General features: G+C 45.3%; 1 protein-coding gene across 8 annotated transcripts in view; it reads right to left on the bottom strand.

Moving 5' to 3' along the window:
• The window catches only part of LOC138736041 (transcriptional repressor CTCF-like), a 332,424-nt gene that overhangs the window by 22,035 nt on the left and 287,650 nt on the right, over positions 1–22,739 (bottom strand). For all 8 annotated transcript variants that reach the window (XM_069884866.1, XM_069884865.1, XM_069884863.1 and 5 more), the window contains 3 exons: positions 21,874–21,958; positions 13,222–13,347; positions 769–912 (listed from right to left, as the gene is read on the bottom strand). In XM_069884866.1, the coding sequence (XP_069740967.1) occupies positions 769–912; positions 13,222–13,347; positions 21,874–21,958 (355 nt within the window). The remainder of the gene's footprint in view (positions 1–768; positions 913–13,221; positions 13,348–21,873; positions 21,959–22,739) is intronic.

Genomic DNA, 22,739 nt, shown 5'->3' with positions numbered 1-22,739 from the left:
GGTGCACCAAAGAAAAGGTACAAGGACTGCCTAAAGAAATCTCTTGGTGCCTGCCACATTGACCACCGCCAGTGGGCTGATATCACCTCAAACCGTGCATCTTGGCGCCTCACAGTTTGGCGGGCAGCAACCTCCTTCGAAGAAGACCGCAGAGCCCACCTCACTGACAAAAGACAAAGGAGGAAAAACCCAACACCCAACCCCAACCAACCAATTTTCCCCTGCAACCGCTGCAACCGTGTCTGCCTGTCCCGCATCGGACTTGTCAGCCACAAACGAGCCTGCAGCTGACGTGGACTTTTTACCCCCTCCATAAATCTTCGTCTGCGAATCCAAGCCAAAGAAGAATTGTACAATCAGATGACAATAAACCTCACTTGTCTGTCCCAGTCATATAACAGTTACAAGTTCAAGCTCAAGTTTATTATTATCTGACTACATACACAACCTGAGAAAATGTGTTTCTCTGGGTCACGGTTCACACACATAACCACACAATACACAGCACATAATAATCACAATATACATCAAGATATTTAAAATAAATTTATATAAATATTTTGGGATGATTTGCTCGGTTACAGGACACCGTTTATCACTCTCACTGCCTGCAGAAAGAAGCCTGGCTGTCCTGATTTTAAATGATCCTGATGGTAGAGGGTTAAAGATACAGCGTCCTGGATGGAAAAGGGTGCATTTACAAAGGGTGCATTTACAAGTTAACTCCAGGTGCACGGGGTGGGGGAGAGAGAGCAGGCTACGTCTCACCTGGAATTCTGACTCCGGAACCTGGCGGGCAAACATCGTCGTTCCTGCAGACCTCACAGTCTCTGTTGACACAGTGCTTCCCTTCATTGCACAGGCACACCACGTCACTAACTGAGTCGCCGGGCTTTATAACGTCAAATTCTCCTGAGAAACAGAAAACACAAGCACATCACAGGCAGGAGCAAGGGTCATCCATCACTCTAAACAATCAGGGCCAATATGGCCACGGATCTACCTGCCTGCTCCCCATAAATGTTAACTCACTGATATTTTTTAAAAGATTCTAACAATGCGCAGGCTGCTGGAGAGCCAGGGATCAGGGCTGAGAGCTGTGAGGGTGCCAAGGCAGTGTTTCCGAGGGATCTCGGCCACTGACACTTCCTGATTATGTTGGGGATTGAGGATCAGGGACATCTGGAGCTCGGGTTCATCGCTATACCAGGCAAGAAGCCACATGGGGGCACAGGAGGCGGCAGCGTCAGAGGAGGACATGCGATAGCTCTGAGATAACTCCCTCTCTTGTCTTGGTAGGGGCACTTTATTAATAACACCTCTTGGTGTACCTCTACAGGCAGACACAGTATTTTGTGTGCCACCACTCTGACTGCAGTCAGTGACAGGGAAACACCAGCCTTTGCTAAGTCCGAGAAGGCATCTTTACTTTTAAATCAGTCAGAATTTTTTTTTTAACCTCAACAATGGGTTTGGCAGCATTATGTCTCAAAATTAGAAACCACCTTTTCACATCTAAGTTGGTGTATGAATGTGTTCTCTGAACGTTGGGCAAATTTCAGGGGACTTCCACATTTTTTCCCAAAAGAGACATTTGAACAGATATATGTGATGTACATAGAGAGACCGTGAAAACAGTGGTCCCACCTTATACGCACCTTCGCTTTCCACGGCTTCAGTTACCCTTAGTCAACCGCGACCCGAAAATATTAAATGGAAAGTTCCAGAAATAAACAATTCATAAGTTTTAAATTGCGCGCCGTTCTGAGTAGCGTGATGACATCTTGCACCGTCCCACCTGGGATGTAAATCATCCCTTTGTCCAGCATATCCAAGCTGTAAACCTACCTGCCTGTTAGTAGCCATCTCAGTTACCAGATCGACATAGTATATAGGAACATAGGAAGTAGGAACAGGAGTAGGCCAAAAATGGCCCATCGAGCCTGCTCCGCCATTCAGTACGATCATGGCTGATCTAATTTATGACCCAACTCCACCTACCTGCCTTTTCCTCATATTCCCTAATTCCTCTATCATGTAAAAATTTATCTAACCAAATTTTAAATATGTTTAATGAGGCAGCCTCAACCACTTCCCTGGTTAGAGAATTCCAAACATTCACTACTCTCTGGGAAAAACTATTTTCCCTCATCTCTGTCCTAAATCTACTCCCCCAAATCTTGAGACTGTGTCCTCTCGTTTTAGTTTCCCCGGCCAGCTCAAAAAACCTTCCTACATCTATCCTATCCATACCCTTCATAATCCTATATGTTTCTATAAGATCTCCTCTCATTCTTTTGAACTCGAGCAAATACAATCCTAGATGATTTAATCTTTCATCATAAGTCAATCCCTTCATCCCAGGGATCAACCTAGTAAACCTCCTCTGGACTGTCTCCAAAGTCAGTATATCCTTCCTCAAATATGGAGACCAGAAATGGACACAGTACTCCAGGTGCGGTCTCACCAGTACCTTGTACAGTTGCAACATTACCTCCCTACTCCTGAATTCAATTCCTCTAGCGATGAAGGCCAACATTCCATTTGCCTTCTTAATAACCTGCTGCACCTGCAACCTAACTTTTTGCGATTCATGCACAAGCACTCCCAAGTCCCTCTGCACAACAGCATGCTGTAGTTTTTCACCCTTTAAATAATATTCAGCTCTTTTATTTTTCTTGCCAAAGTGGATAACCTCACACTTACTAACATTGTACTTCATCTACCAGACCTTTGACACTCATCCAGCTTAACTATATCCCTCTGCAGACTCTCCACATCTTCATTACAATTTGCTCTTCCACTCAATTTGGTGTCATCCGCAAACTTGGCTACACCACATTTTGTCCCCTCCTCCAAGTCATCAATGTAAATGATGAACAGTTGTGGGCCTAACACTGACCCCTGCGGCACCCCACTTACCACTCTCTGCCAACCTGAAAAACTCCCATTTATCCCGACTCTCTGCCTCCTGTCAGACAACCAATTTTCAATCCAGGCCAATATACTTCCCCGGACTCCACTTTCCTGTAACTTACTGAGAAGTCTCTTGTGCGGCACCTTATCAAACGCTTTCTGGAAATCCAAATATACAACATCAACCTGTTCCCCTCTATCCACCGCACCCATTATATCCTCAAAGAATCCTAACAAGTTTGTCAAACAAGATCTTCCTTTTCTAAAACCATGCTGCATCTGCCTGATTGAACCCTTACGTTCCAAAAGTTTCACTATTTCATCTTTAATGACGGCTTCAAGCATTTTTCCAACTACAGACATCAAGCTAATTGGCCGATAATTTCCAGTCTTCTGCCTACATCCCTTCTTAAAAAGTGGCGTGACATTTGCTGTCTTCCAGTCTGCCGGGACCTGCCCAGAATCCAAGGAATTTTGGTACATGACCACCAATGCATCAACTATAACTTCTGCCATTTCCTTCAGAACCCTTGGATGCATATCATCAGGACCAGGTGATTTGTCTGGCTTTACTCCCATTAGTTTCTCTAATACAAGGGTTCGGAACTATCCACGGTTTCAGGCATCCACTGGGGGTCAGAGCATATCCCCCCACGGACAAGGGAGCCGTTGGCCCAATTTGCCCCACAAAATCCAACCTACACTAGTCCCACCTGCCTGCGTTTGACCCATAACCCTCCCTCTAAAGCCATATATCCGTCCAATTTTGCATTAAACATTGTAATAGTACCTGCCTCATCCAGCTCCTCTGGCCTCCGTGAGGAAAAAAATGTTACCTCTCAGGTTCCTGTTAAAGCTCTCCCCCCCCCCCCCCCCCCCACCTTAAACCTATGTCCTCTGGTGAATGATTTCCCAGCTCTGGGCAAAAAACAAAATCCATTCCTCTCATGATTTTGTACACCTCTACGAGATCACTCCTCATCCTCCTGAACTCTTGTATTTACTACTTCTTTGAGTCTTCTTCTTTGGCTTGGCTTCGCGGACGAAGATTTATGGAGGGGGTAAAAAGTCCACGTCAGCTGCAGGCTCGTTTGTGGCTGACAAGTCCGATGCGGGACAGGCAGACACGGTTGCAGCGGTTGCAGGGGAAAATTGGTTGGTTGGGGTTGGGTGTTGGGTTTTTCCTCCTTTGCCTTTTGTCAGTGAGGTGGGCTCTGCTGTCTTCTTCAAAGGAGGTTGCTGCCCGCCAAACTGTGAGGTGCCAAGATGCACGGTTTGAGGCGTTATCAGCCCACTGGCGGTGGTCAATGTGGCAGGCACCAAGAGATTTCTTTAGGCAGTCCTTGTACCTTTTCTTTGGTGCACCTCTGTCACGGTGGCCAGTGGAGAGCTCGCCATATAACACGATCTTGGGAAGGCGATGGTCCTCCATTCTGGAGACGTGACCCATCCAGCGCAGCTGGATCTTCAGCAGCGTGGACTCGATGCTGTCGACCTCTGCCATCTCGAGTACTTCGACGTTAGGGATGAAAGCGCTCCAATGGATGTTGAGGATGGAGCGGAGACAACGCTGGTGGAAGCGTTCTAGGAGCCGTAGGTGATGCCGGTAGAGGACCCATGATTCGGAGCCGAACAGGAGTGTGGGTATGACAACGGCTCTGTATACGCTTATCTTTGTGAGGTTTTTCAGTTGGTTGTTTTTCCAGACTCTTTTGTGTAGTCTTCCAAAGGCGCTATTTGCCTTGGCGAGTCTGTTGTCTATCTCGTTGTCGATCCGTGCATCTGATGAAATGGTGCAGCCGAGATAGGTAAACTGGTTGACCGTTTTGAGTTTTGTGTGCCCGATGGAGATGTGGGGGGGCTGGTAGTCATGGTGGGGAGCTGGCTGATGGAGGACCTCAGTTTTCTTCAGGCTGACTTCCAGGCCAAACATTTTGGCAGTTTCCGCAAAGCAGGACGTCAAGCGCTGAAGAGCTGGCTCTGAATGGGCAACTAAAGCGGCATCGTCTGCAAAGAGTAGTTCACGGACAAGTTGCTCTTGTGTCTTGGTGTGAGCTTGCAGGCGCCTCAGATTGAAGAGACTGCCATCCGTGCGGTACCGGATGTAAACAGCGTCTTCATTGTTGAGGTCTTTCATGGCTTGGTTCAGCATCATGCTGAAGAAGATTGAAAAGAGGGTTGGTGCGAGAACACAGCCTTGCTTCACGCCATTGTTAATGGAGAAGGGTTCAGAAAGCTCATTGCTGTATCTGACCCGACCTTGTTGGTTTTCGTGCAGTTGGATAATCATGTTGAGGAACTTTGGGGGACATCCGATGCGCTCTAGTATTTGCCAAAGCCCTTTCCTGCTCACGGTGTCGAAGGCTTTGGTGAGGTCAACAAAGGTGATGTAGAGTCCTTTGTTTTGTTCTCTGCACTTTTCTTGGAGCTGTCTGAGGGCAAAGACCATGTCAGTAGTTCCTCTGTTTGCGCGAAAGCCGCACTGTGATTCTGGGAGAATATTCTCGGCGACACTAGGTATTATTCTATTTAGTAGAATCCTAGCGAAGATTTTGCCTGCAATGGAGAGCAATGTGATTCCCCTGTAGTTTGAGCAGTCTGATTTCTCGCCTTTGTTTTTGTACAGGGTGATGATGGTGGCATCACGAAGATCCTGAGGCAGTTTTCCTTGGTCCCAACAAAGCTTGAAAAACTCATGCAGTTTGGTTACATATAATCCAAAAGAAATTAAGGAAAACTTCAGAGAATTCTATGAACAATTATACCGAACCGAAAACGAAGGGAAAGAAGGGAAAATAGATGAATTTTTGACTAAAATTGAACTACCAAAACTACAAATAGAGGAACAAAATAAATTAACAGAACCATTTGGAACAGTAGAAATACAAGAGATAATAAAAAATTTACCAAATAATAAGACACCAGGAGAGGATGGACTCCCAATAGAATTCTACAAAACATTTAAAGACCTAATAATACCGCCCCTCCTGGATGTAATCAACCAGATTGATGAGACACAAAACTTACCAGATTCATGTAAAACAGCAATAATTACAGTGATACTAAAACAAGGGAAAGATCCACTCTCACCAGCGTCATATAGACCAATATCTTTGCTAAACACAGATTATAAGATAATAGCTAAACTATTAGCGAACAGATTAGCAGAACAGGTACCGAAAATGGTAAATTTAGACCAAACTGGATTTATCAAAAAAAGACGCACAACAGACAATATTTGTAAATTTATTAACTTAATTCATGCAGTAGAAGGAAATAAAGCACCGGCAGTAGCAGTTGCTTTAGACGCAGAGAAGGCCTTCGACAGAGTAGAATGGAATTACTTGTTCAAAGTATTGCAAAACTTCAGTTTACCGGAGAAGTATATTAATTGGATTAAAGCATTATATAAGGGACCGTTAGCGAAAGTGACAGTAAATGGACATGTATCAAAGCAATTTAACTTAAGCAGGTCAACGCGGCAGGGATGCCCACTATCACCATTATTGTTTGCGCTAGCTATAGAACCACTAGCAGAATCGATAAGAAGAGATAATAATATAAAAGGAATAAAAATAAAAGACAGGGAATATAAAATCAGTCTGTTTGCGGATGATGTGATAGTGTACTTAACAGAACCAGAACTATCAATAAAAGAACTATATAAGAAATTGAAGGAATATGGAGAAGTGTCGGGATACAAGATAAACGTAAATAAAAGTGAAGCAATGCCTATGAATAACGCGGATTTCTCAAAATTTAAGGAGGAATCCCCATTCAGATGGCAAACGCAGGCAATAAGATACCTAGGTGTGCAAATAAACAAAAATCTAGGCCAATTATATAAACTCAATTACAATCCACTAATGAAAAAATTACAGGACGATTTAGAGCATTGGAAAGAGCTACCACTAACACTGATAGGAAGGATAAACTGTATTAAAATGAACATTTTTCCAAGGATACTATACTTATTTCAGGCATTGCCAATACAACTGACAGAAAAATTCTTCAAAGAGTTAAAGAAAATAATAAGGAGATTTTTATGGAGAGGGGGGAAACCGAGGATAGCACTAGACAAATTAACAGAATGGTATAAACAAGGAGGCTTACAATTGCCAAACTTCAAAAATTATTATAGAGCCGCACAATTAAGGTACCTATCAGATTTTTATCAAACAAGGGAAAAACCAGACTGGACGAGACTAGAATTAGATAAAATAGGGGAAAAGATACCTGAACACATATTATATAAATGGGACGAAAAATTGGAACAACATAGAACTTCTCCAGTATTACACCATCTCCTCAATATATGGAAGAAGATTCATGTAGAAAGAAATAAAATAAATTACCAAATACCAAAACTAATATTGACGCAAAATAAGCTACTCCCTTTTACAATAGACAACCTTGCCTTTAGAAAATGGGAAAAAAAAGGGATTAAAAGAATAGAAAATTGTTTTTCAGGAAGTAGATTCTTATCCTTTGAACAAATGAGAGATAAGTACAATATAACGGGAGATACAGCGCTGGCATATTACCAACTGAGATCCTACTTGAAAGATAAATTAGGAAGCAACTTGAGTTTACCAGAGGGAAGTAACCTTGAATATGTGATTACAGATACAATGTTAATCAAAAGATTTATAAAAAATATGTATATTAAACTGCAAGAAAAGGAAAATGAGGAAACAAATGGTAAAACTAAACAAAAATGGGAACAAGATTTAAATATAAAGATAAAAAAGGAAACATGGGAGAAGTTATGCTCTGGAACGATGAGAAATACAATAAATACGAGGCTGCGTATGATACAATATAATTGGTTACACAGACTATACATTACACCGCAAAAGTTAAATAAATGGGACCCAACAGTATCTGATAGATGTTTTCGATGTAAAAAAGAAAGGGGAACAACAATTCATGCAATCTGGACATGTGAGAGAGTAGAAAAATTTTGGGATGATCTCAATCAGATATTAAATAAAATAACAGAAAACAATATACCAAAGAATCCAGAGATCTTTCTCCTAAGTAACATAAAAAATAAAGAATTTGGAATTGACTTGGAGGATGCACAAAAAAGATTTGTTAAGATAGCCCTAGCTGTAGCAAAAAAATGTATTATGTCAACCTGGAAATTGGAAGATAATTTGAAAATACAACAATGGTATATAGAAATGAATAAATGTATTCCATTAGAAAAAATAACATATAGTTTAAGAAATAATATTGAAATATTCGAACAAGTATGGGAGCCTTACACTAAATACAATAGCGAAAACCTACCGGGAACAAACATTACCTAAGTTGATGGAAGGAGAAGAGAAGAAAAGAATGGACTCAGTAGAATTTCTGGTGTATTTTTGTCTAACTGAATTAATGCAACCTAGATTGTATAACTAAAATGGATGAGAGGGGGGGGGGGATGGGGGGGTGGCTTGGGAGGAGGGAGGGGGGAGGGAGAAAAAGTCACTGTAAATGTGTGGAAAAGAAAAAGTGTATATCATGGCTATTGTGATTTATGGTGTGAAAAATAAAAAATTTAAAAAAAAAAACAACTCATGCAGTTTGGCATGCAGAGTTTTGCCGCCAGCCTTCCAGACCTCTGGGGGGATTCCATCCATACCTGCTGCTTTGCCACTTTTCAGTTGTTCGATTGCCTTATATGTCTCATCCAGGGTGAGAACCTCATCCAGCTCTAGCCTTAGGGGCTGTTGAGGGAGCTGGAGCAGGGCGGAATCTTGGACTGAGCGGTTGGCACTGAAAAGAGATTGGAAGTGTTCTGACCATCGGTTGAGGATGGAGATCTTGTCGCTGAGGAGGACTTTGCCGTCTGAGCTGCGCAGCGGGCTTTGGACTTGGGGTGAGGGGCCGTACACAGCCTTTAGAGCCTCGTAGAAACCCCTGAAGTCGCCAATGTCCGCGCTGAGCTGGGTTCGTTTGGCGAGGCTAGTCCACCACTCATTTTGGATCTCCCGGAGTTTGCGCTGAAGATGGCTGCATGCGCGACGGAAGGCTTGTTTCTTCTCTGGACAGGACGGCTTTGTAAGGTGAGCCTGGTGGGCAGCTCGCTTCTTTGCCAGCAGCTCCTGGATTTCTTGGCTGTTTTCGTCAAACCAGTCCTTGTTTTTCCTGGAGGAGAAGCCCAGTACCTCTTCAGTGGATTGCAGTATGGTAGTCTTCAACTGATCCCAGAGGGTTTCAGGGGACGGGTCCGTGAGGCGGGTTGCATCGTCGAGCTTTGCTTTGAGGTTTGCCTGGAAGTTTCTTCTCGCTTCGTCTGACTGCAGGTTTCCAACATTGAACCTCTTTCTGGGGGCTTTATTGTTCCTGGGCTTTGACTTGAAGTGAAGGTTGAGCTTGCAGCGAACCAGCCGGTGGTCAGTGTGGCATTCCGCGCTAGGCATGACCCTGGTGTGGAGCACATCTCGTTTGTCACTTTCTCGCACCAGGATGTAGTCCAGGAGGTGCCAGTGTTTGGATCGGGGATGCATCCAGGTGGTCTTAAGGCTGTCCCTCTGCTGAAAAAGGGTGTTTGTAATGACAAGCCGCTGTTCTGCGCAGAGCTCCAACAGGAGGCGCCCATTGTCGTTGCACTTGCCGACGCCATGCTTGCCCAGGATTCCTGGCCAGGTTTCTGAGTCTTTGCCGACACGAGCGTTGAAGTCACCCAGGATGACAACCTTGTCGGCTGTAGGGGTGCGTTGGATGAGGTACTTCTTATGTACTTCTTTGAGTACATCGGCAGGGAACGCTGCCGTCAGAGAGCAGCAGCGATCTTCAAGGATCCACCCCACCCAGCTCATGCTCTGTTCTCGCTGCTGCCATCAGGAGAGGGGAGTAGGTGATATAAGACTCGCACCACCAGGTTCAGGAACAGCAGCTACCCCTCCACCATCAGACTCCTCAACACCATACTCAATCAGGGACTCACTTAAGGACTCTTACTTGTGCACTTTATTGATTTTAATTTTTATTCTCTCTGCATTGCACAGTTTGTTTACATTCATTATCTGTTTACCCCTCTTTGTTTAGATGTTCATGCTGTGTACAGTTTTTTTTTGCACTAGTAGGTAAATTATTGGAAGTTGTTCAGAGAGATGAACAAGTATTTGGATAGCCAAGGACTTATGAGAGACAGTCAACATGGCTTTGTGCATGGTAAGTTATGTTTAACCAATCTGATAGAGCTTTTCAAGGAGGTTACCAAAAAAGTTGTTGAAGGAAAGCCTGTGGATGTTGTCTATATGGACTTTAGTAAGGCCCTTAACAAGGTCCCACATGGGAGGTTAGTCAAGAAGGTTCAGAAGCTTGGTATCCATGATGAGGTAATAAACTGGATTCGACATCAACTATAGAGAAGAAGCCAGAAAGTAATGGAGGACAATTGCTTCTCATACTGGAGGCCTGCAACTAGTACTGTGCCTCAGGGATTGGTGCTGGGAACATTAATCGGGATGATAATATAGTAAAATGGATAAGTTTGCAGATGACACTAAGATTGGTGGCGTGGAGGACAGCAAGGTAGGCTTTCAAAGGTTGAAGAGGGATCTGGACCAGCTGGGAAAATGGACTGAAAAATGGCAGATGGAATTTAATGCAGACAAGTGTGAGATGTTGAATTTTGGAAGGATAAACCAAGAAAGGATATAGATGATAAATGGTAGGGCACTGAGAAGTGCGAAAGATCAGAGAATATAGATGCAACATTCCATCAAAGTGGCATCTCAGGTAGACGGGGTTGTAAAGAGAGCTTTTAGCATCTTGGCCTTCATAACTCAAAGAATTGAGTACAAGAGTTGGGATGTTATGGTAAAGTTGGATAAGACTTTGGTGAGGCCACATCTGGAGTATTGTGTGCAATTTTGAACATCTAACGATAGGAAAGATGTCAATAAGATTTTAAAAAAAAGAGCAGAGATGTTGCCCAGACTTCAGGAACTGAGTTACAGGGAAAGGCTAAACAGGTTAGATCTTTATTCCCTGGAGCATAGAAGAATGAGGGAGATTTGATTTAAAATTATGAGGGTATAGACAGAGTAAATGTAAGTAAGTTTTATTTCCACTGAGTTTCATTGCGATACAATCCAGAAGTCATGGGTTCAGGGTGAAAGGGGGAAATTTAGGGGGAGCATTAGAGGGAAACTTCACACAAAGAGTGGTAGGAGTTTGGAACGAGTTGCCAGCTGAAGTGGTGAATGCAGGCTCAATTTTAACACTTAAGACTTTGGACAGGTCCATGGATGGGAAGGGTATGGAGGGATATGGATTGGGCGGGACAAGGCAAAAAAAAATAGTTCAGCACAGACTAAAAACAGTGGTTCTCAACTTTTTTCTTTCCACTCACATACCACTGTAAATAATCTCTATGCCATCAGGGATTATTTAAGGTGGGATGTGAGTGGGAAGGGAAGGTTGAGAATCACTGCTCTAGACCAACCTGTTACTAAAATATTTTGCTTGAGAAAAATTGTCACTGGCCCATTTCCTTTGGAGTTCTGAAACCATCCACATAACGAGTCAATTAAAACATTGGAGACGTGTTGTCACAGTGGACAGAAGATTCCTGGCAAGCTTTCTAGATCATTACATCAAGAGACCACTCAGGAGGCAGGGTATCCTAGGCTGAGGGTAACATGATGAGAAAGAATTTATTTACATTCTGCAGCGAGACCCCATCATAGAACATACAGTATAGGACACAACAGCAGAGTAGACCCTCCGGCCAACAATGTTATGCCGAAGTAGACACCCAGTCCAGTTAAATAAAGCTCTGCTTTTTTTTCATTCTCTCCATGAAATGGTCAGTGTCCTTGCCCCAATATTGTTCAGTGTGAGGTTCTCCACAGAGGTGTCTGATAACTATCCTGCAAAGAAGATGGAACCAACCTGAGATACATCTCTGCCCCTGCTCTGTTCAACCTCAGGAGACTCTTAAGTCAATACACAAGGAACCACCGATGATAGACTTCCTCTTTGCTGAGGACTGTCCAACTTCAGAAGCTGGTCGGCAGGCACACTAGTGTGAAGTTGCACAGCCTGTGACAATTGAGCCTAACAATTAATACAAGCAATAAGGATGCGCTGCAGCAAGCTGCCACCCTATACGCAGAACCATTCACCCTCGGGAATGGTCAAGAGGCTTTCAGTAGTGGACAAGTACACCCACGTTGGCAGCCCTCTCTCAAGTTCAGTCAACTGATGATGTTCAAAAGTGGATTAGCAAAAGACAGCTCTGCCTTTCGAAGACGAATGGAAATGATGGAATGAAGAGGTATCAGCCTGAAGACCAATCTGAAGGTATATCGTAGTTGGACACAACCATCTTACAAGCTTGTGAGACATCGACAGCACACACCTACCTCAACACAGACACCCCACTGGGACCAGCAAGTTTCAACACGGACACCCCACTGGGACCAGCAATTTTTGACAAGGGCACCCCACTGGGACCAGCAAGTTTTGACACAGGCACCCCACTGGGACCAGCAAGTTTTGACACAGACACCCCACTGGCAACAGCAAGTTTCCACACGGACACCCCACTGGCAACAGCAAGTTTCGACATGGACATCACTCTGGGACCAGCAAGTTTCGACACAGACACCCCACTGGGACCAGCATGTTTCGACACAGACACCCCACTGGGACCAGCAAGTTTCGACATGGACACCCCACTGGGACCAGCAAGTTTCGACACGGACACCAATACATTAGGTAAATTTAAATACGCGACTCTTTCTTCCAAGACCTGCTTACTTTTCTTCGTGGTGTTTACTGTTTGTTATCACTACCTGAACTATGGATTTTGGTGTTGTTCCATTAACTAATGACACTCTGGACCCAATCCCATTCCAACATTCAAGCCTTCTCCGCTCTCCAAAGTAAACAGACTCTCCCTGAAGTGTGCACCAGACAGACTAGCAACGTTGTGCCCCCAAACTCCAATCCCTTCCATTTTTGGGCAGACAGATGGGTGTGAGCAGGGTTGGAATCAGCCCCTTCAAACTGAAGAAATCCAATTATTCCTTTTTACTCACAGCAGGTGCTGCCAAAATATGCCCATGTGGCAAGTTAACTTAGTAACCCCGTATGCCTTTGGGAGGAAACCGGAGCACCCGGAGGAAACCCACACCCCACTGGGAACAGTGGAAACCCACGTGGTCATGGAGAGGACAGACTCCTTGCAGAGAGCTGTGGATTTGAACCCAGGTACCTGGCGCTGTAATCGCACTGCGCTAACTATGCCGACCTTTATTAAAAACAACCCAACCAATACAAGTGAGATCCACCTGCCTGGAGCGCAGGGAGAGTGCTTCTTGCAATGAGCTTCAGTGTTCCACTCCTCTTGGTAAAAGCCACTGTTACAGGGCTGGCAAGCGGAGTATTGCGTTCCTTCACATTCTTTTACCAGGTAAGAGCCTGAAAGAGAAAAGAACAAATCCTTTTCAGCAATTCCCACAGTCCATCATAATCATAATTTACCCCCACCCACAGATTATAATGCAGGCAGCAACTTCAGGCTACCTACCGATCCACAGTCAGTGCACACCACAGCAATGGTTACAGTCGTCAGAAGGGAGCCCACCTTGAGGCCAACCTTCGCATTATTGAGGCAGCCAGGACTTCTCGTCCTCATTCTGACCCGAGGGACTTTGAGAGTCAGATTGCCACAGCCTCACCGGTAGGGGCCCTTTAACCTCAGAGAGCCAAGAGTCTCTCTCGATGTGGCAGTCAAATGCCAGTAGTCAAACTAGGAACCTAGATGCAGTGTGGTACAAAAGTCAAAGAATTGTGTGCTGTTTGGGTCACCCATCTATAGGAAAGATAGCAATCAGATTGAAATAGTGCAGAGGACATTTACAAGGATGTTGCCAGGACTTAAGAATGGAGTTACAGTGCAAGGTTAAACAGGTTAGAAGTGTAGAAGAATGAGGGGAGGGATCCAAAATTATGATGGGTATAGATGGAGTAAATGGAAGCAGGCTCTTTTCACCGAGGATGGGTGAGACAAGAACTAAGGGTGAAAGGTGACATGTTTAGGGGAACTTCTTCACTCAGAGAATGGTGAGTGTATGGAACGAGCTGCCCAGATGAAGTGGTGAATGCGAGCATGGAAAGGTGCATGGATGGACGGGTAAGCTCTCCAGGTATTGTCTGGGTGTAGGTCACTGTAATTAAGCAGACTAGTAGCTTGGCTCAGACTAAATGGGCCAAATGCCTATTCCTATGACCTCATGAAAGTCGTTATGGTTAGTAAATGCATCTTCACGGGGCAGAAGTTAATAATGGTCAAAAATCACTGTTGTTCACTGGAGACGGGACATGTTGAACACACTACTACATTCATTCCCAAATACCCTGCTGTTTCACCATGACTGTCAAGTCACTGCACACACACTCAGATGTACACAAACCCTCCATGAAGACACATGATATGCTGCCCTATCCTACTTGAGGTTCAGAGCGAAAGATTAAAGTGGCTTACTGCAATGGTACCAGGCCTTAGCCTTGTGAAAAGAGTGCATTGTTCTGGCCTTCTTACCCCAGAAAAAGGATCTCCTCACTGTGGAGGAAGTATGATCATTTCTCCATATTGGCTCCTGAAATGGCAGATTTGTCGCCTGAGAAGATGTTGAGAAAACTGTGACTGTAAAGTTCCAAGAATGAGAGGAGAATAACAAAATTCTTAAAGGGTTTGATAAGCTAGATGCCAGCAAGATGCTTCCCATTGTTTGGGAGTCCAAGAGCTGTGGGCACCAGTTAAAAAAAAATGGGGTGTGCTACTTAACACGGACACAAGAAATGTCTTCATGCATACGGAGGTGAATTTCTTTCATTCTCCACCCCAATCACTGAGCCCACTCATGACGTCGATTGATAGATTCCTTAACGTTGAAGTATTTGGGCGGATATGGCAATGATGAGGAAAATGAGGTGACAGACCAGCCATGGCCTTGATGAATGGATGCAGGTGGCCAATAACTGCTCCTGCTTCCCATGTTACACCCTTCACACACTCCCCATGCACCAGCTCCTGGGCCAGAGCATCGAGGCAACTGTGAAGAAGGCATAATAATGCCTCCACATTCATAGAAGCTTCACGAAATTTGGCTCATTGCCAAATACTCCATCAAACTTCGCCAGGTGCACTGTGAAAAGCATACTGGCTGGTTGTATCACTGTCCGGTTTGGTGATTTTTGAGTGCCCAGGGACGCAAAAGGCTAAAGAACACAGCAAACATAGTCAAGTCCATCACAGACTCTGATCTCCCACCCACTGCAGAAATCCATGGGAGGTGCTGTCTCAAGAAGGCAGCCAACATCATGAAGGACCCTCATCACCCTGGTCACAACCTCTTCTCACTGCTACTTTCAGACAGAGGGTACAGAAGCCTGAAGACCAGTACCTCCAGGTTCAAGATGTCTGCAATGGGTGTGATGGACATTGGTAATATGTTTACTACATAGTCTCTACTTACCTATGTATGACATACACGGTAAAGAATAGGGCACTGAAGAGTGTGAAAGTTGTGTCGCAAACATAGTCCATTACAATCTAATTTTTCCAAAACTCACACAAGCCTCCAGCACCAATCCTGGCAATGCACTCCAGGCACCCACAACTCTGTAAAAAAAAAACTTACCCTTGACGTCCCCACTTTGTACTGACGTCCTCTGGTGTTTGCTACTCTCGCCCCAGGAAAAATGTGTTGGTTGTCCATCTCTCATTCTTCTTCTCTCCAAAGAGAAAAGTCCCAGCTCTGCTAACCTTAACCCATATGACACATTTTCCAACCCAGGCCACATCCTGGTAAATCTCCTCGGTAAATCACCCTCTCCAGAGCTTTTTCATACTGAGGCAACCAGAACACAATATTCCATGTTAAGGTTCAACTAAATTTTTATAGAGCTGCAACATTATCTCTTGACGTTTCTTTTTAAAGCACAGATGGAGGTAGGTGCCTCGAATGCATTGCTAGGGACAGTGGTAGAGGTTGGTGCAATGGACTCAAAAGACTCTAGGTAGGCACATGGATGTAAGAAAAATTAGGGGTGTGAGGTAGGGGAGGGTTAGATTATTGTGGAGTAGGTTTCCATTGGTCAGCACAACATCGTGGGCTGAAGGGCCTGTACTGTGCCGTGAATTTCATTATGACTGTGGGCACACTGCCCAAAGGAGTGCTTTCCATCAGCATGCGTTCCCTCAGAGTACCTCTTGGCGTGATCGAAAGCTTTGACAAATGAAGATGCTTTTGTTATTTTCCCACATCTCACACACGATGACCACTGAGAAGTGGGAGGGAAGTCGTGAGGTGCAATTCACAAAAGTACATGCAAACTTGCTGATTGTGCAATTCTCACCAATTGTTAATAAATAGATTTACAACCCAGTGGAAGCCGATTCTGGCCGACAAAACCCAATTACCAATCTCACATCTCTTCAAAACATGGGAGGAAACAGAGCACCTAAAGGAAACTCACATGGGTCAGGGTAAGGACACTCAGACACCTAACAGACGGCGGTAGATTCCAACCCGAAATGCCTTGCGCTAAACATGCCGTCCAACTAATTCACTCATATTATCCCTGTGCGGAGTTGTTATATACATCTTATTTATTTGCACTCACTCCTGCCATCCAAGGATTAAATTATTTTGGTGCATGAGAAAGGAGTCTGATAAGTAAAAAACAGAAAATGCTGGAGAAGCTCCGCAGGTCAGTGTCCTCGATGTGACAAAGGTATAAATACTTAACTGACATTTCGGGCCTGAACCCTTTCATCCAAGTATGAGAGAATGCCGGCAGGCGTCCGAACAAAAGGGTAGGGGAGGAGGGAGAAGGGGAAAGGTAGGAGATGATGTGGATATGGGGAGGGAGGGGACAACAGCAATGAGGGGCAGGAGGGATGGCTGGGTGGGTAAGGGGGGAAGGGAGGTGAGAACTGGAAAGACTGGAAAGGGGAAGGGTAAAAAAAAGGTGGGTCCGTTCAGCAGAAAGGCAGAGAAGTCGATGTTAATGCCATATGATTGGAGGGTGCCCTGACGGAAGATAAAGTGTTGCTCCTCCAATCTGTGGGTGGTCAGGGTAGGACCGTGCAAAAGGCCATGGACAGACACGCGAGACTGGGAGCATGATTCAGAATTGAAATGGTTGGCTGTCGCTGTGGTTGCAGACGGAGAGAGGAGGTGCTCAGCAGAGAAATCTCCTAATCTTAAACCGGTCTCTCCGATGTAGAAAGCGCCACAATGGGAGAACACACTGAGGGAGTGTGGAGATTAGAATCCATTCCCCGGGGTGGGGAGGGTGTGTGGAGTCTAGAACATCCTCCCTGAGGTGGTGGTGGTGGTGTCTAGAACTCACTGTCTTGGGGGTGGGGGTGGGGGTGGGGGTGTGATGGAGTCAGAGACTCTCACACAATTTTGAGAAGCATCTGGATGAGCACTTTAATCACCAAGGAATAAGGGTTTAGAAATAAATAAAAGGGATCAGTAACGATGGCTACTTGTGGACTGAATGTTCCGCTTTCCATTCTGAATGACTCTCACTGTATTCAGTGCTGTAAGGGGAACGGTGTGGAACAAGAAAGTCTCGATGCTGGGATCGACTGCAAAACACCTTTGTGCCGGAGAAATTCAGCAGGTCATGCAGCATCCACGGGAAGTTTCAGGCCAACCTGGCGAAGGGCCCAGGCCCGAAACGTTGGCCACCCTTTGCCTCCTGTGGATGCTGTGTCCTGCTGAGTTTCTCAGTAAATGAGTCCTGTGGATAAACAAGTGTTGCTTCACTTGAAAGTCCTGTTGGGGTCCCGGACCGAGGTGAGGGAGGAGGTGTGGGCACAGGTGTGACACCTCCTTCCGTAATGTCTGCCTCTTCCACAGACGTGGCTTCCCCTCTACCACCATCAACTCAGCCCTCACCCACATCTCCTCCATTTCCCGCTCATCTGCCCTGGCCCCCTCTTCCCCTGGACACAACCAACACAGAATCCCCCCCTCATCCTCACCTACCACCCCCACCAGCCTCCGCATCCAACAAATCATCCACCGGGATTTCCAGCACTTACTGCAGGATCCCACCACCAGAAACGTTTTCCCTTCTCCTCCCCTCTTGGCCTTCCGCAGGGACTGCTCCCTTGTGCACTCATACCTCCTCACCTATTCTTCACCCCACCCTGGGCACCTTCCCCTGTGTCCGCAGGAGGTGCACTCACACCTCCTCCCTCACCACAAACAGGACTTTCAAGTTTCACTTGTATACCCGCTGCCATCAATGCCTTCGGCCTTACTTTTTTGTGCACTATTATTTGTATTAATCGTCGTGAGGTGGTTTAAATGAATGTTTCCGCTGCGATGTTGCTGCCAAATTTCATGACTTGTTCATGACAGTAAATTCTGATGTCCATTAGGGAGGATGTCAGCTAGTGGGAGTCGTGCTCACAGTAATTGGTTCACGACCAGCTTGACTCAGGATCCGAGCATCAACTCACTGCGTTCAGTTTTCAACCCTGACCACCCACTTCCTCATACGGAACAGGTTCTCTACCTCGCACGAGCACAGGCCTCGTCAGTGTACAGCTCACGAGAAGGAAACAAGAATTCAGAAGTGCAACCAGCACAAGCCATTTACACTTCACTCCAAATCCGCAGCGAAACAGTAGAGTAAGAAAACAAGGAGAGGTGATCTGTTCTAAACGGGAGACACTTTTACATGGACATGAAGGAGTTGATAGCGGCCAATACACATTATGTCACATCACAATATGACTCAACAGTTCAGAACCTTGACTATCAGAACAGTGGAAAACAAGGAAGTTACACTAAACCTCAGCTATTTAGATCAAGGCGATGCACTTTCAAGAAATACAGATCATAATCAAAATCAAAACAAATCCACTGGAACAGGTCCAGTAGGGGTGAGGAGATTGGGGGTGGGGGTGGGGAGTGCAGTGGGAAAAGAACAATTCCCCTCACAAAACACAAACATGCTGGAGAAACTCAGCAGGTCACACAGCATCCACAGGAGGCAAAGCGTGGCCAACGTTTCGGGCCTGGGCCCTTCGCCAGGTTGGCCTGAAACTTCCCGTGGATGCTGCATGACCTGCTGAATTTCTCCGGCACAAAGCTGTTTTGCAGTCGATCCCAGCATCGAGACTTTCTTGTTCCACACCGTTCCCCTTACAGCACTGAATACAGTGAGAGTCATTCAGAATGGAAAGCGGAACATTCAGCCCACAAGTAGCCATTGTTACTGATTCCTTTTATTTATTCCTAAACCCTTATTCCTTGATTAAAGTGCTCATCCAGATGCTTCTCAAAATTGTGTGAGAGTCTCTGTCTCCATCACACCCCCACCCCAAGACAGTGAGTTCTAGACACTACCACCACCACCTCAGGGAATATGTTCTAGACTCCACACACCCTCCCCACCCTGGGGAATGGATTCTAGTCTCCACACCCCATCATTGGGTTCGAGACTCCAGCACTCCCTCGGAATTGGGTTCGAGACTCCAGTACCCCCTTGGGGAGTGAGCTTGAGACTCCAGCACCCCCTCAGGGAGTGGGTTCTCAACTCCAGCAGCCCCTCGGGGAGTGGGTCTAGACTCAAACCACACCTGGGTAAAAAAATTCCTCCTCAAACCTCCTGCTCTTCTCCATACCCAAAACTAATCCTTTCAACAACACTGGGGTAAAAAAGGGGTTCATACTAATTACCACATCCAAGCCTGCCATAAGAGGTGGTTTTAAAAAATTATCAGCTATTCTGAAAAAAATAAAACCCACTTCGAGCCACGACAGCACTGGTGGTAAATGGGGAATGGAGATTCAACGCAAAGGATGCGGCAAGGAGCTAAAACGTATTCCTTCTGGTAGCAGCAGGAACACACACAACCATGCACACATAGAGGTAAAGGAGCACAGGTCTGGGGGAACACAGGAAGCAGTACACAGGTCTGGGGGAACACAGGGAGCACGACACTGGTCTGGGGGAACACAGGAAGCACGACACTGGTCTGGGGGAACATGGGGAGCAGTACACAGGTTTGGGGGGAACATGGGGAGCACAACACTGTACCCAATCCCTGGGATGCCCTGTACGCCAATCCCTCGGATGCCCTGTACCCCAATCCCTGGGACACCTTGTACCCCAATCACTGGGACACCTTGTACACCAATCTCTGGAAGGTAAATGGAGATACAGTGAGTGTCGACAAAAAGGTAAATTCTACATTTACTGTACTTGGGAGTGTATTGGGAGTTCAAGCATCTCTCCAAGTAAACATGGTCCTCATTAGACCATGTGTGAATATCATACACAGCTTTGGTTTTCCTGGATATGGAGAGACATATGCGCTGTGCTCCAACATTACAATACGGGGACAGAAATCCTCCTGAAGGAATTCACAAAAGATTTGAGATATGGAACAGGAATTTTCTCCTGTGGAATTGACATAAGAAAAATGAATACAAGATGTACACGGGTGACCTGTGGTGGGTGTGGGATGTGGGTCATCATCTCATGCATGAAGAAATGTTAGCTAAATAAAACTCTCATTTATTTACTGTTTCTTTGCTGACATTAACTAGATAAATGTGAATTTTTATTTCATATCCCAGATTCTTTGGAAAACATAGAATCATGGAAAACTGGAACAGGAGAAGTCCATTCAGCCCTTGAACGTGTTCCATTATTCAATACAATCACAGCTGATCATGTGACCTCTACTATGTCTCTGTTTTCTCTCCATACTTCTTGACACCTTCAGCCCACAGGGCGACATCCAATTCCCCTGTGGCAGTGAGTTCCACAAGTTCACAACATGAGTGAAGAAGTTTCTTCTCATCTCAGTCCTAAATGGCTTCCCTCTTCTCCTTAGACCATGGCAAAGATTGGTTAATTCCTTCTGGGGAAATTTTCATTAATGCTTTGAGTGTCTGGTGATGGAACGTATCAAAGCACACCTCCCAGAGGTGCTCAACCCATTTCAATTCACCTAGAGAAGAAACCATTCCATAGATGATACAATCACCTTGCCCCTTCATCCATCCCGACCCATCTGAAGAACAACGCTGCTTACACCAGGCTGCTGTTTGTCAACTTCAGCTTAGCATTTAATATGATCGTTCCCCAGAGGCTAGTGGACAAGCTGTCCTTACTGGGACTCAACATCCCTCTCTGTAACTGGATTCTGGACTTCCTAATGGAAAGACCACAGGGTCAGTAGCAGAATGTTAAGCACCATCAAGGTCCTCAGGGCTGTGTGCTCAGCCCGCTCCCGTTCACACCTACTGACCCACGACTGCATCGACAGATCCAGCTCCAACAATGTCAACAAGTTTACAGATGGCACAACAGTCGTTGGCCTCATCAGCAACAATGATGGGTCGCACCACAGAGAAGAGGCGGAAATCTTGTGATATGGTACAAGAGCAGCAACCTGACAAAACAAAGGAGATAATCGGGACTTCAGGAGGACCAGGAACGACCACCCTCCACTGCACAGCAACAACTCTGTAGTGGAGAGCACCACATTCCTTGGAGTTCCTTAACTAGTGACCTATTGTGGACCCTCAACATCAGTATGTACCACAACGACTGCACTTCCTGAGAAGACTGAAGCGGGCAAGGCTGCCCCCCACCATCACATCAACCTTCTACAGGAGCTCTATCGAGAGTGTCCTGGCCAGCTGCATCACGGTGAGGTACAGTTGCTGCAAAGAAATGGATCAAAAGTCAATCCACAGGACCATAAAAGTGGCAGAGAGGATCACTGGCATCTCCCTCCCCCCCCCTATCGACGTGATCGACCAGGATTGTTGTCTGAAGATGCTGCATGAAATTATTGAGGACCCCCTCCACCCTGCACACAGTATCTCCTACTTTAACAAAGTAATCTTTGTTTCAAACATGAATAGAATCTCACAGTGGTTTATGAGAGGTACTCACCAGGTCCACACTTGAAGCAACATTGGCCTGCCTTTAGGTACTGGGTCTTGTTGTCACAGCTGCTGGAGAAAGCACCAAGGTAAAACTGAAAAATAAAACAGACACAAAATCTTTAGCTCAACTTCCTCATGCACCACTTCTTAAATCAAGGTCAGCCCCTTGAACTCACTGAAAGCCCATCCACTGACATCACGCGATGCCAAAGGGCTGAGGCCGACAAGTTGAGGGCAACCATATCTCTGTGGGGCAGAGCACTCAGCAATGCCCCGAGTCCCTCGGGTTCACCAATCTTGTTCTCAAGTTCTCCATTTTATTCTCGAGAGACTGTGCATTGGTTAGATCAGTGGTTCTCAGTTTTTTTCTTTCCACTTACATCCACTTTAAGTAATCCCTATGCCATTGGTGCTCTGAGATTAGTAAGGGATTGCTTAAGGCAGGATGTGGATGGAAAGGGAAGGTTGAGAATTGCTACTCTAGACCCAATTGGTACTGAAATATTTTGCTTGAGAAAAATTGTCATTGGCCAATTTCCTTTGGAGTTCTGAAACCGTGCACATAACGAGTCAATTAGGTACGATTAAAACAATGGTCTTCAAACTTTTTCTTCCCACCCACATCCCACCTTAAGCAATCCTTTACTAATCACAAAGCACCCATGCCAAAGGATTACTTAAAGTGGTATGTAAGTGGAGAGAAAAAGGTTGAGAATCATTGAGCGAGATGAAGTGTCTGCTCGATTACTATTGCTTATTTTTAAAATGAGGATAACTGATTACTTATTATCCATCTATTCTTTTTATATTTAGAAAATAGAACATCAGACCACAGTACAGCCCCTCTACCCCATGATGTTGTGCCGACTTATA

The sequence above is a fragment of the Narcine bancroftii genome, chromosome 6 (genome assembly GCF_036971445.1).
Source record: "Narcine bancroftii isolate sNarBan1 chromosome 6, sNarBan1.hap1, whole genome shotgun sequence".
NCBI lineage: Eukaryota > Metazoa > Chordata > Chondrichthyes > Torpediniformes > Narcinidae > Narcine > Narcine bancroftii.
Note: the sequence above shows the minus strand (reverse complement) of the source record. Positions and strands in the feature narration are given on the sequence as shown.